Genomic DNA, 18174 nt, shown 5'->3' on the forward strand with positions numbered 1-18174 from the left:
ATCGCAGAATAATAGAACTGGATATGGAAAAGATGTCTTAGGAACTAAACATTTTATTGATATAATTTTAAAGCAGTGGAAAATTGTTAATGTTAAACACTCTAAAAAGGCCTTACAGTTTCGGGATGTATTTATGCAGCCTGTAAGGACACCAGAAGATAAAAGCTTAGAATATTTATCACAGTTTTGTTCGTGGCTTATATCATGGAACGATTTTTGCTCAACAACAAAAAACTGTAAGTCACAAATTGGGTAACTGTCAAAAGAAACCCAAGTTGCTCTTCTCTACACAACAGCAACATTGAATGTACTTTCAAAGTATTTGTTAAAAGAATTTAAATTACCTTTTATTCTTTTAGGAAAATTTCAGACAGATAACCTTGAGGGATGTTTCGGTCAATTTCGACAAATGAGTGGCTGTAATTATAATGTATTCTTACAGCAGATTATAGAGTCAGAAAGAAAACAAAAATTAATTAGTTTGCTTAAAATGCAGTCTTCTGAGAAAGGTTCATTTATTTTACAACATTTTTCTTGTAATGATAGTGAAGATTTTTAATGATGATCATCTTATTGATAAGGAATTTGTTGATGTTTTGCATCAATCCAATGAATGATGTTAATGTTACAGAAAAATATACAATGTGTCTAATTTACATTTCTGGATATGTTTGTAGATCTGTATTGAAGCATATAAATTGTAATCTCTGCAGGAAAAAATTAATTCTTGACAAAGAATTGATAGTTGAATATTGTGAAGATTTTGCGTACTTAGCTGCTATTGATCGAGGTGGTTTATTTTGGCCAACAGAATTCGTGCTTTTCATTAATACCTCTGCATTTAAAATATTTTCAATCCTAATATCTGAAATGTATGAGAAATTATATATTTCATCAAAAAATCAACATTCTATATCAATAAGTCTCATCACAGAGAAAGTTGAAAACAGGATTATTTGGGATGATAGTATTTTTAGTGTGGCAAATCATTGCATGATTTGTTGAAAAGTTGTGCCACGTGCATTTCCAATATATTGCTGAATAATTACTGTAAGGTTAAAAATAACAATTTAAAGGAAACCAATGACCGAAAAAGAAAAATGAGTAAATTAAATAATTCTGGAATTTAGGTGAATTTTTTATGTAATTTTAAAGTTAAAAAATTAGTATTTGCAAACTGTGCATAACAGCCATAGAAACTTGCTGCTACCTACCAGTAGCTGAGTGGTAAAATAACTGAAAACTGATAGTTTGTTCTGGAGTTCCAATCTCGGCAAATGGAAAGTGAAATAAAAACTTGGGAAATATGGGATGATAATAATGCGATAGCAAGAAATCTAATGAATCAAACTATGAAAGCTCCATAAGCGTTAAAATATGTGAATGAACAGAATACAAAGAAATGATGGGAGAAAATAAAAAATGAAATGGCGGCAAGAACAGAAGATATTCATATCAAATGTAGAAAGAATTAGCTCAACTGAAAATGAGTCAAAACGAATCTGTACATGCTTAAATGAATACAGCTGTAATTCTGAAAAGTAAAAGCATTCAAGTTGGGGATGAAATAAGAGATAAAAAATTAATTTACTTCATACTAGAAGGACATTAAAGGATTGTTGTTAAAATTATCAAAAGCAATAAAGAGAAAGATACAGCTTCAATTAGACAAGCTTTAAGATAAACAAATTGTAGATCATGATTTAAAAGTAATTTTTACCAAAACTAAAGCAGAAGAAAAGACGAGCGAGAACAATGAAAAAAGATTATGTAGTATGATGTATGAAATGATAGAAAAACTAAGTTCAATGGAGGCTCATGAAGTCTGGAAATTAGTTGAAAGATCCATCAATAAGAAAATTACGATATTTACGAAAACTACAAAATAAGATTTTTGATGTAAAAACTGCATATTTAAATGGATACTTGAATAAATCAATTTACATGGAACAACCACCTGGATTTAAATCAGATTCAGACTGTCAAGCATTAATAGATTGGATAAAAAAAACCAAAACAAAGTAGTAGTTCAAGGCACATTAATCGAAATCCTTTGTGGCCCACCAGCGGCCGAGCGGTAACGTCGCTGAACACTGGTAGTTCGGTCCGAGGTTCGAATCCCGCGAACGGCCTGGCTGTATGGGTGTTTTCGTGGTTTTCCCCATGTGTAACATGTATACGAGCCAGTTTCCCTTAAAAAGTCCTCCACGAAGGCATCCCTCCCTTAAGGCAGATAGCCCTCGAGTGCTTTGCCATAATCTAATAAACCAAACCAAATGAAATCCTTTGCCATAAGCCAAATCAACTAGCTAAATCATGTTTATTTTTGTAGACCTCAAATCAGGGGCTACAATGATAAGCCTGTTTTGGCATTCATATTTCAAAAATTTGAATGGCAAACTTCTTGTTGATGTGAATTAATGATGTTTAACTTAATAATTAATTCTTATAATATTGTAATGATTTGCTGGATTTTTCATGCTTAATACTGCATGCATCTTTTACTATTTGTCTATTATTAAATAAATTTACAGTGTATATTTAATCAGATGTTCTTTCATAAGAATTTTTTATAGCATGATACGGTGCTCATTGGGGTAGATTGCATAGTTATGATCTCACTTTGTTTTCAGGGAATTTTATAATATATTTTTGGATATGCTACAAGATTTCTCATATAATGTTCATGCTTTAAAACATCTTTAAAATAAAACTTTTTTTCTCATATATTTCCCAAAATGTTCACTTGTATGTTTATAATTAAAAAGTACCTTAAGACATTGGATTGAATGTTGAAACGTCTTTATGAGAAAGAAAAAAAATTGGCTTTTGCTTCAATAGGATTGCATGTAAAATCATAAATGTAAATCAAAATTTTATTTAAATTAATATGTTTATGAATTTTGTTATGAAATATCACATATATTTTTAATATTTAAGCAGTATACATCAATCTAATTAATTTAAGCAATACAAATTAATGTAGTAGTATGTGGTGTACAAAGAGTTTAAATATTTTTAAAAGAAAAAATGTCTAAATTAATTGAATACTAAGCATCTGTAAACTATATCCATGTTGGTATATAGAATGATATAGATGATATATTGTAATATCAATGAGTCATAGAAACTTATTCAAGTTTATGAAGTCATAGAAATGAGTCATAGAAACTTATTCAAGTTTATGAAGTCATAGAAATGAGTCATAGAAACTTATTCAAGTTTATGAAGTTTATTTTTGTGGACCTCACATCAGAGTCTACAATAATAATGTTCCATTATTAATATTTAAAAAATTCAAATGACAACTTATTGCAGATGTGAAATGATAATTTCAACTGGCTAACCAGTATCTTATACTATCATAATGACTCGCAGGATTTTTCGTAGCTTAATATTGTGTATATTTAACGAGATGTATTAAGAGTGTATTTTTAATCAGATTTTCTTTCATAAGAATTTTTTAGAGCATGATATGATGCTCATTGGGATTGATTGCATAGTTATGATCTTGCTTTTTTTAAGAGAATTTGAAATATATTTTTGAATATTCTGTGTAATGTTTTTGCTATAAAACATCTTTAGAATGAATCTTTTTTTCAATATGTAGACTAAACTTCAGATATACTTTTAATATATTAATGTATTAATAAAATTTATGTATTTCACTTACTGTCCACATGTGTATTTATTATTAAAAAAGCATCTTAGGATCTCTGATTGAATCTTGAAAAATCTTTATGGGAATAAAGAAAACAAAGAGTTCATTTTGGTTCAATATCATTGCACCGAAAAACAATTATAAAGCAATATTTTATTATATCAGAATTAATGAATTGATATTAATTTTATTATGAAATACTATATATGTTTGTTTAGTATTCAAAGCAGTATAAATCAGTCTTCATAATTTAAGCAATAAAAAATCATCTGGGGCCCACCTGTGGCCGAGCGGTAAAGTCGCTGAACACTAGTAGTTCGGTCCGAGGTTCGAATCCCGCGAACGGGCTGGATGCATGGGCGTTTTCGTGGTTTTCCCCATATGTAACATGTATACGAGCCAGTTTCCCTTAGAAAGTCCTCCACGAAGGCATCCCTTCCCTTAGGCAGATAGCCCTCGTGTGCTTTGCCATAATTAAATACACCAAACAATAAAATCATCTGAGAGCCTTAACATATTTTTTCTTTTTATTACAAAATGAAAACATCTCATGTTTAGTTCATTACATATGTTATATTTTCATTGATATTAACATGGCATATAATTTTTATAAATAATTTTGTGTCCATTTTATTTCCGTATAAAAGTTCAGATATGTTTCAGTTTATTTAAATCAGCTCTGCTAAATTTACAATATCATTCGAATCTTATTTTTATTTTCTGTTTGATAAATTGAGAGAACGGTATTTAGTATTTAAATATCATTATGATATAACATAGTATGTTATTATTCCTAAAATTCGAAATATTAGTTGTAAAAATTAATTTAACTTGACTTTTGAGTTTGAAATATAACGCTGTGTACTACATAAATGAAACAGTCGTCTGCGTCTACCGTGGGAACGATCGCCTTCGATTGTGACGTCACAAATCGGTAGAGCAGGCCTGTAGATATCTAGTTGGCCTTGGCAGAGTCACTTTGTACCTTGCTACCTCTTGCCCTGCTAGCAAGTGCCTCATTGCTCCGCTGTATCTACTGTCTCAAAATGTAATAAGTTGTATATAAAATTGTGAGATACATATTGCACCCAAAGTGATTAGTAAAAAGAAATTTTTCATCAAGAAATAAAATTATGTGAGAATATCCAGCTACTTTTGGTATCCAAATTCCATCCGCATATTGCACAATCCTATGTGTAAATCTATCAAAAAAAGCTATCTGTAGTAACATCTACCATTATCTTAGCCATAACTGAGAACAAATTGGTGTACTCTCTCATATGCATCATAATGTATTGTTATTTCCAAGTCAAGTCATTATCTCTACAAAATTATCTCAATTAGTAGAGTCCACAGAAGAAAACAGCACGGCAGTGTCTTGATGGGGAGGGAAGTGGAAATAAAGTGCCTAGTCATCTAATATGGCAGTTTATTAAGAGAAAGGTTTCAGCTCCTGAGCTTTTGAGTTCCGAATTAGCTACATAATCATTGTTATGTAAAATACATAGTCATAGGATAAACTTAGAAATAACACAGTTCAAACAAAGCTATTACAATTTTTGAAATACAGGGGCAAAGTACCCAAACTAAAATAAAGAGTTAAGGCATTACTGCTAATTTAAATTAAAATTTTATTTACAAACTTTTTATTTTACACACACACATGTAAAATAAAAAATATGTAAATTAGCTTTATAATTTAATTTCAGATGCGTGTGTGTATAAAATAAAAGGTGTGTAAATAAAATTATAATTTAAGTTAGCAGTTTAGATCACCAGTTAAAATAGCAATTTAAATTAGTAAATTTTTTATCTTACATATATATATAAATATATATGCAATAATTAGGCAGTCAGGCACAGGAATGACGAAGCTTGGCATCAGAGTCCTGGTATTATTGTGGCTGAGTGTAAGGCGGTATCCAACGACGACAAAGGAGAAGTTAGTTGTTTTAATTCAATTTAAATGGTAGATTATTTTTACTTTAGATGAAGTTCTCCAAATTACATATCTAATAATGATTGAAATTAAAATAAGGTTAAATTTTGACGTCATAACTATTCTAACAAAGGGAACAGTAATGGACAGAGCAGTGCAGAGTCTTGTAGCAGCAATAGTGGGAAGCAGTCTGACGAAAAATGGCGTAAATTCTGTATTTTTATTAGCAGTTACATAACATGCCAGGATATTCTCGAAAGTACTGGTCTAGGGAAAAGGTCCTAAAATTGCAGAAAGTTAATTAGAGGTTGTCTGTTCACGTAGAGCAAAGCCATCTTATTTTTTATATTTTACATATATATATGTAAATCGTATTAAAAATTGCATTAAAATCGCAATAAAATTAAGTATTGCAATAGTATTAAAAATATATATGTTTGGGAAATAGGCACGATTAGAGTGCCAGGTAAATTGTGGCCACAAAAGTGAATATGAATAAAAACGTAATTTAATCTGTTTCGAATGCCATTTTTCCTATTCATTATGGATTAGCATTTATACACAATCAAAATTATACATTTACTAAGTTCATTACTACATATTCATACTTTTGTTCTTGCCAATTGCAATAAGAAAGGGAGATGCACAAATAGATGTTATATTGTCCCATATACAAAATTTCAACGCTCTATGGCTAATCGTTTTTGGGTTATGCGAGATACATACGTATGTACAGACATCATGGAAAAATCCATTTTGAATCCTTTTACAATTCATTTTGGAATAAAGAATTCTTTAATCTGTCTTTACTTACAGATGTCACACAAAAATAGTTAAAATAGATTCGGAAATGACCAAATGAATATTTCTGTTGAAATCTGAAACATGAAATTTTTCGCGATCACAACAATTCCTATATTTTGTACGAGGAAGTAAAAAAGATAAGATTAGAATCATAAAGAAAATAAGCAATAGAACATAAAATGCAATTCTGTTGAAATCTGAATATGCAAAATGATTCACAATTACGATACTTCCTTTATTTTTCAAGAGGAAATAAAAAAGCTATGAAGTTAGATTCATAAAGAAAATAAACAATGACGTATAAAATGAAAGTTTCATTATTTCAAAAGATCAAGAACTAGAGGTGATTTAATTTTACTTTTGCCTTTTTATGATGATACAGGCACTTACCAGCATTAACACAAAAATGTTTTCATATTCTAAAACTATGTCCGAATAAAGAGCATAATGGTAAGCTACTGAAAATGTTAGAAGAATTTTTCAAAAAAGGTTCTATGATAAAAAGTTTGTGAAATTTTTTACAGGCATTGTGAAAATATCAGTTAGTGGAATAAGATTCTATATGAAACTGTCAACGTTATTTTGATCCTATAATAAATTGAAAAATATGTAAGAGAAAATGCAGTTAAGTGTTTTAATAAAGATGGTAAACTTTGCAATGATTTCTGTGATTTGTAGTGAATTAGCATATCTTATTTTTAATTTACAAAACTGTATGTGGCTATGGATAACACCGAAAGTTGTTAAAAATTTATCAATACAGCTGAATATTCTCCATTTTTTTTCTTTTACTGTCAACGAAGATTAAAAATTGTTACTTTTCAATAAAATAGTGTATCTTTTCCCCTATTTTTATATTTCTTTCCTACACAGCTGCTGCTGTTAAATATGCATACTAATGTAAATTAATGTAATGTCTGTGTGTATAGTCTAAAATAACCCTCTTGATAAGTTATTTCTTTATATGTTTATGCTACAAATAAAACATTTATGCTACATAATTCAGATATGAAATATCATAGATATCTATGAAAAATCAAAGTAAGCACCTGAACTTAAAATAAATAATTAAATAATTTAGAATCCTATATATTTTGATAGAATGAATTTTTCAGCTGTTAATTTTCAGCTGTCAGCATGATTAATGCCTAAATAAAATAGCATCTAAATCAATTTTCATTTTTTGAACTTATTTATTGACAGAAATTCAAGAAGTCAACTACCCAGTTACTTCAGGTGTTGATATTAAATATGTAGAAGTTCAATACTTAATTCAACATTTTATATTAACAATTACAGAGTATACAATTACCTAACATGATTTCTTAAAAAAAGAAACTCATATAAAATGAAAAAAGAACCTTTTGAAAACTATATTAAAAATAAAGAAAACCACATAATAATGAGTTTACTAGCACAGATAGAGGGAAGGAAAATTTTACTAGCACATTACCCTCACAATAAATTCTTGTATTGAAATAAATAATAAATATGTGACTGTCCAAGAAATACACATTTATATTTGACTAAAGAGAAATTATCTTACTTTCAGGAGTTGCTCCAAGACTGGATAACTTTAATTCTTTTAACTGTTGATTCAGCCTTTGGATTTTTTGCTCAGCATGAGTGAGCTGTAAAACATTAAATATTAGATTTTAAAATCGTGAAATCCAAATGCAAAAATTGTTTAGAAAATGAGCTGAAATTGATCCTCTTTATGTAACTTATAATAGTTGTTATAGAGCATAAAACCAAAGCAAGTATAATATATGACCTTACATTTTTCAGTTATTTATTAATACTGTTGATTGCTTGAATAATTACCATGAAATTTCTTTCTTAATTCATTTTATTTGTAAGTATTTTGATAATTCTGTTGCAAAAATGGAAAACATGAAAAACGGGAAATAAAACTTTACATTAGAAAATCTTACTTATCTCAAAAAAATAAATAAATAAATAAATAAAATAAATAATAAATAAATAAATAAAATAAAAAATAAATCAATAATGAGATGCTTCATAAAAGTTATATTACATAATATACATATATTCAAAATAAAGTAATTAAAAGTAATTTTTATGTTTTTAAACAAGGAGATTGAAATTACTACTTAAAATACTAATTTAAACTCTGACTAAAATTTTTTTGTACAAATTTCCTGTTTTTTTTTATGATTTTCTTTAATTTGTGTTTTGCCAGCTTATTTTGTTTTACAGAGAAAATAGGGTTAACCTTCAAATATTTAATACAGAATTTTTCTTTTTATTCCAATTTTCGAGATTTTGATTTACTATATATATAATAAATATATACAATATAATAATTAATTATTATATAATAATTATTATACAATATATATAATGTAATATATTTATAACAAAATATAATGTACATATATGCACACACATGCACACATACACATATAATGTTTAACTAATAGATATTTTATTACTAATACATTTGAAGACTTGATAACCATAATCATCTAAACATCAGCAATGGTTTGAAAAAATGAAGATTATGTGAGTTATACATAGATAGAAAGGAAAATGAAATCTAAATAAAAATAATACAAATAGGTAATGGTGTAATTAATTGCTATCATCATACATAAAATTTCATGATTTTATTAAAATCTCATATTCCAGTATATTCTTATATTATAATCTCATATCATTTAAATCTCCTTTTTCTCATTTAAATCTTGTATTTCAATATATTACCATATACATATCAGCTTCATATTTTGTAATTAATTTTAAAAAGATGTAGATAGCAAGTGAATGAATCTCAGATTGAAAATTTATAATTTTAATGAATCTATCACATATCAGTACGGAAAGTGAAAAAAAAAGTATATTCTATTGTAAATGCCACATTAAAATAATAACTCACAGCATTACGTTGCTCCATTTTTTGCCGGTTCAAACTGTCAGCTAAATCTCTTTCTTCTCGCAGACTTTTTGCTACAGACAGCATAGCATCAACATTGGGATGACTTTCAACCTAAAGAGAAATACCATTACTTTTGTGGTAATTAAGTGCATGTAAAAAAAAAAAAAAAAATCAGATTTCAGATAGCTAACACAATTTAGCTTTTTGAAGTATATAAGAAAGACAATAATTTATTTAAATTATATTTCTCATACATAATGCTAAGTACAAACACAGAACAGGAAAAATGTATATACAAAACTTTTTACTAACTTATAAAGTTATGCTTGCTTTGTAAAACATTTTAAATTAAAATAAAAAATATGAATTATATTCCACAAATTAAAATGAAAAGTAAGATTAAAAAAATTTACAACTACCACATAAGTCTCCCAAAACTCTTCCTTTGCAAATAATAAGTACTCTCTGCATAATATAATTTATTTTTGTATAACACACATTTTAAACAATTTCAGTTTGATTTTCTGTCTAAAATTGTAACAATATAAACCAATTTTAAATAGTCATAATGAACATTTGAAATAATTTTACGCGCAGATGATTTTAAAGAATAAATTTCTATAAGAACTAATTATGCAACATTTTGAAAATTTATGCAAAATGACACCAATTTCTTTTTATAATAATAAAATTGTAACATGAAAAGAATATGTTTTTGTTAATATACATCCAATATTGCTAAGATTTTGGGTACTTTTCCGTTTTGCCGGGGCAGGCGATAAAGTCGCCAATAATGGTACAACTGATGCTAAACCAAAAAATATACATAGACTTTCTTTGGCAAAACGGAATATCCTCGCTGGTAACCTTTACACCTCATTTTCATAACAAATCGCAGCCATTTCTTATCAGATTGACTGTTTTTTTCAATACTGCATACAATTAGATAGAATTTTTACCAGATAGTTCAATTTTGTGCTCTAAGGCCATTTTCGGTAATTAAGTCAATTAGGATGCAATCACACCATTCGCCCGAAGGCGAAAATATAGAAAAGGCAAAGTCAAGGGTTAAATTCATCAATTCTAATTGAGAATGCAGTAATGAAGTAAAGCACTGTAGTTTTACATAATTTCTGAGTAAGCTATTCGTACGAATTGAAATAATTCATGCATTCCAAATCAAGATTTAACTTGAAATTAATGTAGATAATTACTGAGAGAATTATATTTTTGTAGCGTAGTTTGTGTGAAATGAGATCACTTGGGACCACGTGATATGAATTGGCAAACCATGAAAGCATAGTAAATTCTTAAATTAATGCCTTTTTACAAATTTATTGTCTTTATTTATTGACTTTTTACAAAATTTGAAACAATATTAAAATGTTTATGCCTTCAAAATAAAAAAACCTTAGAACTAACATTTGTTAAAATTTTTTATGTGTATACTGTATGTTGTCGCCAATAAAGTTTGCTTGGCGAGATTTGCGCCGGCGAAACGGAAAAGTACCAGATTGGGTATTATGGTTAATACATTGTACAAAGAATAAAAAATAGCTTTGTTTTGAAAATACATGGTTGATATAATTTTTCCAAAACAGTCAAAGAGTCATATTATGATTATTATATTGTATGAAGAATAAAACTACAGCTTTGCTTAGAAAATACAGAGTTGATATAACTTTTCCAAAAAAGCCAAAGATATAAATTTTTTAAATATACTCATGGAACTACAGAAGTAATCATAACAAATGATGAATAACATTATGCAGGTGACAAGAATAATGAATCACAAATAAAATATTTTAATATTCTTAATTCTGCTTTGTTTGAATTATAAATACTCGATGAGTGAAACAAACTTGCACTAAGAACAATACACAGCTTTCCTACATATTAAAAAAATATGTAGGCAAAATGAAAGAAAACAGAATTGATAAATGGAGAAAAATAATTAAAAAACTGCAATCTGGTCTTTATTTGTGCATTCCAGTTTAACATATGATGCATCTTTAAGTTAAACATTTTTAAGGGACCCTTAATTCAAGAATTAATCCAAAGAAGTTCAAGGTACAAAACACAGAATAATATATTTAAAATAAGCTGTTAAAAAAGCAGTGCCTAGCAGCAGTGGATTATTCCATCACAAATTAACATCATGTTGAAACTTTTGCACTTATTATTTAATGCATCAAAACTTTCTCATTGAATTGCTTGCAGGTGAAATGACAACAATTTCTATTTTGCGAAAACATAAAATTCATGTAGTAAAAACAATTATACTACTTGATTCCAAATATTAAGAAAATCACACAGTTATGAAGTGATAAAATGGAATAAATCTCAAGTTCTAGAACCTACATGACTGATACCTATAATTGTTAAATAATTCAAATTAAATTTGGTTGGTCTTGCCTGATTTCATTTTGATTAGCCAGATAAATATCATCATTTTTTTAACTTCCTAGTTCCACATTTAAATTCTGAAAAAGTATTTTATACAGAGACAGCGAGAGAGAAGAAAGAAAAAAAGAGGACAAAGCAAATTGTATAAATTTCTACTATAATTCAAACTAAATCATTCACAATCAACCATATTAACTTTATTTACAATAAAACATATTAGTTATAAGCAAAATAATGTTGATATGTTACATAATTAATCTATTCACATAATTCAGTAATTTAATGAAATTACATAACTTCATTAAATTACTGAATTACTTGATTAAATTACTGAAGTGATATTTGTATAACTACTAATTATTTGTACAACTAATTAATATTTATATAACTACTATTTGTGTAGTTTTGTGTAACTACCTTCATTTTAAGTCTTTCAATTTTCTTTATCAATTGATCTCTTTCTTCTTCCATGTGCTCTAAATCCTTGCGAATTTCTTGAGTAGAAAATCCACTTGATTTTAAAGCTTCATATTGTTTATGCACTTCTTTGAATTCTTCAATTACATTTTCATACTAAAACAGAACATTTTACTAAGTGAGAGTTTACTAAAAACTAATTATTAAAATGATATTATTATATATATGATTAGCTTCAGCATAATGATGTTTCAAAATTATGCATTTATTCATAACTTAAGATGTACCATTTAAACACTCTGCAACAGTTGCAAAAATGTAAATGTCAGCCATACAGAATTTTTGTTTTTCCTTATACATGCAACCCTCGTATAATACGGTAGATAGGTTCCTAGAAATTGCCGTGTTGTATGAGACCCAGAGCTAGTATAAAAAGGGGAGGGTTATGTTCCGAAAACTTATTAAAAACAATTTTAAAAAAATTTACATGAACGACTTAATTTTTATTAAACATATATATGTATGTACAACACAAAGCAAGAAATATAAGATATTTTAATTTAATCCAACTGTAGTTTAATAGATTTCTTTGTTGTAACTGCTCAGTATAATCAACCGAGAACGTTTTTTCGGTGGCATGAGATCGCTTTCATTTTCAGAATTTCTTCCTTTATTTAAAGTTATGGCATTTTCTTCTGTCTTTAAAAAGAAAATCTGTAATTGTATTTGCTTACTAGTTCTTACCGGGTCAATGTAAATTTCTCGATATGGAGCTATACAGTTTGCAGCTCCCTTTTGAATTTTCGGCTTTTTTCAGTGGAAGGGTCTGTACTTAAGAAAAATGATTCAAGATTTTCAGCTTAGCTTAGCTTTCTTTTAATTATTTTAATGTTAAATTATTAACTGCACTATTTTCATCAGTGCTAGTGTCCTCAGAATCGATTTGATTTATGGTTTCAGATGCCCTTTCGATTAAATCTGCTTCGTTGATTTCTTCTTCCGTTAATAAATCTTAAACGTCCTCAACAGCCATATACACAGAAAATTCACCTCTTTTTTGATTTAGCAAGTTCTAGTATGCCACTAATTTCATTTTCTGACATTTCACAGACGTTGCTGGGTTAAATGAAGAGGGCTATATTTTCTTCCAACACATATTTAGCGTTGATGGTTTCAGTTCTTTCAGCGACAAAGATATGATGTTATTAAAGATATGATGATTAAAAATTGATAACATGTTAAAGATATGAGGTTATAAAATTATTCGGCCTTAAATAACGTTCAGCGTCTGGTACAAAACAATTTAAAAGCCAAGCTTTAGCTTCATAATCAGTATCCTAGCAGCTTCATATTCAGCTGATGCATATTCTCCTTGAATTCTTATGCAAGACGCCTTTTTGAAATTTTCGAACCAACCTTTATTTGCCTGAAATTCTGGATAACCAGAGGATTCTCCATGTTCTTTAAGATACTTAAAAATGTTGAGTGCTTTTTGTTTAATGATATCAACATCCAACGGAATTCTTTTTTTGACATCAATCCAAATGCTGAGTGCCTTTTCCATCTTCTCAATTATTGGTGCCGGGGGGGGGGCGGCGAACTGCACGTTTTGCAATGTCAAAGATCCTGCAGCAACTGCATTTCTTATTTCTTTTTCGTAATAGTCCGGACTGTTGCTTCATTCAAATTAAAACATTTTCAAATGTGAGATGCCTTTTCTCCTTTTAAATGACGGTCCAAAATTTGTACCTTTACTTCTAAAGAAATGAATTTCCTCTTAAACATTGTTTTTTATCTTTATCAGACATGTTTTGGGACTGAAACTTAATGTCTTAAAGGTGACAAAGTTATTCTTTAACACATCCTGGCTAGACGCAGACTGCTGACCAGCAACATCAGACACTTTTGCTTTCAGGCCACGGAAATGAGGATTCGAATTTTGAATGGAGGTAAATGCAGAAAATATTTGAATATAACACCAAACTGCACCAAGGTGTTTGCACTAATATGTATAAGAAGGGCTGTATTTTTGAATGCAGAAAATATAGCCCTTCTCATTCTTATGTGTTAAATGACTATATGGGTGTATGTTTTAGAGCACTTATTGTGACCTTATTGTTCATGTTCACTTTCTGCAATAGTGAGGTTTCTTCGTTTTTATCTGGTGATTGTGCTCTCTTGAGACTGGGTATTGTTTCTGTTGTGCAATTGTGCTTTAAAGGTCATGGAAGGAAATGATTTTCCTCTGTTACCGGTTAAGAATTCAACGGTCGCTCTCCACTTTGTAGCTCGTCTCCCTGAGAACATTTGTTCTTACGAGTACCGGATCTTGGGAAACAATTGGCAGAACTTACGAAACGAGGATTCTTATGTGTTAAATGACTATATGGGTGCTTTGCTCAAATATTGGAAAATCTTCGTGCTGAGTTCTTTAAATTTCTTCAGATTTCTTGGACAATTTTCTTATCGTGTTAGAGAGAAGTTGTGTTATAAGAAAACCGTCTTGTAGGAGGCTTATCGCAATTTATGAATTGTGTTACAGTGAAACTGTGCTACAGGATGCCATGTTGTAGGAGAGCTACCTGTATAATTTCCTATTCTTCATAAAAAAAATTTTTTATAATTCTTTAAGAACAAAATAGTACCTATGAGCTGTAAAGTTAGAGAAACAAGTGTTTTTCACTTATTCATAAAGTTATTCATAAGTTGGCGGCTTTTCCTAGAGAAGCAGATTATCAGAAAGTTCCAAACATATTCATATAAAGGAAGTTGTATAAAAATTACAACCTCTTATAATTAATTGCACATTTCATTGTACCTGATCATATAATTCACGAATATCAGCATCACCTTCTATATCAGGAGGAAGTTCTACTTTCATAAGAAATTGAGCCAAATAAGCACGTTTTTTTAATTCTGGCATGCGTCGAAGAATCCATTCCAGAATGTGATAAATAACTGATTTCTCCCCAGTTACCAAACCTTGTCTAAACTCACTCCTAACAAAAACGAAAAAATAAATTAATTTGTTATCCTCAAGAAGTGAATACAAAATAAAATCATTTTTGAAAAACAGAAAAATAAAACCAAATACACATATTTTTATATAATATAGTATATACTTCTATACATTCCAGTGAAATTTTACAGTTAAAGATATTTTTATTGGTTGCTAATGAATGTAGTACATTCTGCATAAAAATATATTATTGTTGTATTGGACTGGAAAGTAAATATCAGAATATATAATAGGAAATAGTCGGTATTCATGGAGGTTGTTAGTGCATGAGATAGACATACATAACTCTTAGCAAGTGACTGTCATGCTAAATCAAAAATCAGCCAAATGTGTCTGAAACATATACTTTTAGATGATATGTTTTTAAACAAATTTAAGGTAATTGGACTGATACACAAAGTTCATACCTGACATATTAGTTCAACAATAATGAAGTGTTGGTTTCCAGTTCTATTTAAGCACTTTATCTATCGAGTTTTAAAGAGAAAAATAAAGAGTCATACATCATAAAGTATTATTTTTATGGAAGGTAAAAGAAAACTCAGCAATTAAAACTTAATTAAAAATTATTCATTTAAATTTTTTTTCGATACTTTTTGATTATCTGCACCTTTACCGAAAAATTATGAAAAGGCATTCATGAAGTAAAGCAATATGTTGTCAAACTAGTATGAAGCTAACCAAAATATCACCACAAAATGTTTATGTGGAATCCCATGTATGCATGTAGCATGTCTTTTTTGTTTGGTGTGCAATGCTGAAGTTGTATGATACTGAGATTGAGCAATTCTCTGATGTTTTTTTAAACAAAAACAGATCCCCATACACATGGAGAGAACAATGGAGCAAGGAAAGAGGATTTCTCAAAAAAGAAAAGTGTTTTATTACTGAGGTTCCTTTTTTTTTTTTTTTTTTTTTTTTTTTTTTTTTTCCTTTTTATTTCTTTTTCCGTTTTATTGATTGATTACTCTTCCACTGAATTCTTATTGCACCATTATTTTGAAAATGGCTGTTGCCTCTCATGCATTAGCTTGGTAGAAAATTAGTTGTCAGTGAATTTGTAATGCTCTATAAAGCTGTTAATGAGTTTGAAACTTCTTGGTGGGTGTCCGAATAATTAGAAAAACCTCCCTTTTTTAATCAAATGAACAAAAAACAAAAAACTGGTTTTAAAAGTTTTTATCCCTCTAACTGTTGGTAGCAAGAATAGGGCTTCATTTTCTGAACCAAAATTAAATGGTACTTATATATTATCACAATCATCCTAGTGGAAATAGCCAAATTTTCAGAAGTTGCCAGCACAACAGTTCTTTATGTAACCATATCCACTGAAAGTTGCAATCCAAAAGTTCACCGAGTCACCTTTTTCTTCTGTAAAAACCCACCAAACTGCACCAAGGTGTTTGCACTAATATGTAAGTACCAAATGCACATACAAAAAAAGTCTATAAAAATTAATGCAATTAATTTAGTTATTTCATGTAGTGTTTAAATTTATAAATTTTAAGTTAAAATTTTAACTTACATTTCCATAGTTTCAGGAGGCTTATATTTTAAGATTCTTAAAAAATTTAGACTTTTCAGTACCATTTGTTCTGGATCTTCTGCTCTGACATCCATTTTCATCTGAAATGAAATTTTGACTAAAAGATATTACAAAACAGTAAGATCAGTTTCTAGAAGATGTACTGCTACAACAGAGATGGTCATATTTCATAGTAAAAATTATTTCTCAGTAATAACTAAGAGTTGCAAATATATTTTTAAAAGCTATGACTAAATATTTATATAATTTTAAAACTAGTAAACCAAATTTTGAATAGCAAGAATCATTTCAAAACCATTAATGAGAATTTAACATTTTTAATTCATTTGATTATTTTTAAATATAAATAAGTAGCTGATACTGTTTGGCATCATATTTAAAGAAATATACTCCTATAATGTGGGAATTTTTTTATGATACACTTACCTCTTCCCCCTCCCCCAGGGGGAAAAAAACAAGCATTATCATCTGGTCATACTTTAAATTGATTTTAATAAGATCAAATTAAAGGACTATATAATGATTTTTACAGTAATATAAGTTTTATTTCGTTTCAGCAGAAAATAAAAGATTGATTTGAATAGTAGTACTAAAGATTTTTCTTTGCTCTTAATTCATATGCATTTTTCTGGAAACGGTAAAAAAATAAATGCAGCAAAATAAAGTCTGTTGAAAATGAAGTATGAAAATTACTTAAAAAAATACTTTCAATTTTCAAGAGTTTTTGCATATAAAATAATTGTTTAGTGTCTTACATGCCATACCAATAGAATTTAACTATCAATTAATCACCATTTAATTAATTTATTAGATAAATTTTGTTTTTCTCAATACATGTTACAAACTATACATTTTGTACTGTTGTTCAGTTAGATTAGAACTATGTCATTGATGCATGCACACCCCATGAGTTACAATTTGCTATATACATCACAGACAGTTTTAGCTGAAATATGTGCTTTCAAAAACACTTTTCACACTTTAAGTCCTTTCCAAGGCTGGATTAAGAATTTTAAAGGTCCTAAACACTTAAAAAATTTGGGTACCCTGACATATATTTACAGTATTATGCCTATTTTTCCCTCAGTTCTCTGTCTTTGGTTTAGCTGGCACCACACATTCCATAATAAAACTCTTGATGAGAATTTTTTTTGGTGCCCATTTCTCTGGCTACCAAGTACCTTTTTGTGGTGCCCCTATTCCGAGTACAAGCCACCTTTTATAGTGCATCTTTTCCTTGATACCTAAGCACTTGCTTAATGATTAATCCAGTTCTGGTCTTTTCTGCTATTCATTAGCCACAATCTGCTACAACATTGTCACAGTAATAATTCACAGACACAGAATTTATCTTTATCATTTTTTATGCTTTGATTAGAATGACCAGTGTCAGTGCAAAAATATATCCATTTCAAACGGTAAATATATTTACACAAAATAAAACTACTATGTGTTACAATACGAGTCAGAATTTGGCAATGCA

The 18174-nt window shown here is 28.7% G+C and overlaps 1 protein-coding gene across 4 annotated transcripts in view; it reads right to left on the reverse strand.

Annotated features, from left to right (window-relative positions):
- Nucleotides 1-18174, reverse strand: part of LOC118204960 (intraflagellar transport protein 81 homolog) — a 77633-nt gene that overhangs the window by 51731 nt on the left and 7728 nt on the right. For 3 of the 4 annotated variants that reach the window (XM_085824774.1, XM_085824775.1, XM_085824776.1), the window contains 5 exons: nucleotides 16671-16771; nucleotides 14945-15125; nucleotides 12127-12282; nucleotides 9304-9414; nucleotides 7951-8035 (listed from right to left, as the gene is read on the reverse strand). In XM_085824774.1, the coding sequence (XP_085680900.1) occupies nucleotides 7951-8035; nucleotides 9304-9414; nucleotides 12127-12282; nucleotides 14945-15125; nucleotides 16671-16771 (634 nt within the window). Of the gene's footprint in view, nucleotides 1-7950; nucleotides 8036-9303; nucleotides 9415-12126; nucleotides 12283-14944; nucleotides 15126-15552; nucleotides 16650-16670; nucleotides 16772-18174 lie in introns of those variants that run through there. The other variant, XM_085824777.1, reaches the window with a different exon arrangement.

Source organism: Stegodyphus dumicola, chromosome 10 (assembly GCF_044657685.1).
Source record: "Stegodyphus dumicola isolate Sdum_Otavi_A_Nest chromosome 10, ASM4465768v1".
Taxonomy (NCBI): domain Eukaryota; kingdom Metazoa; phylum Arthropoda; class Arachnida; order Araneae; family Eresidae; genus Stegodyphus; species Stegodyphus dumicola.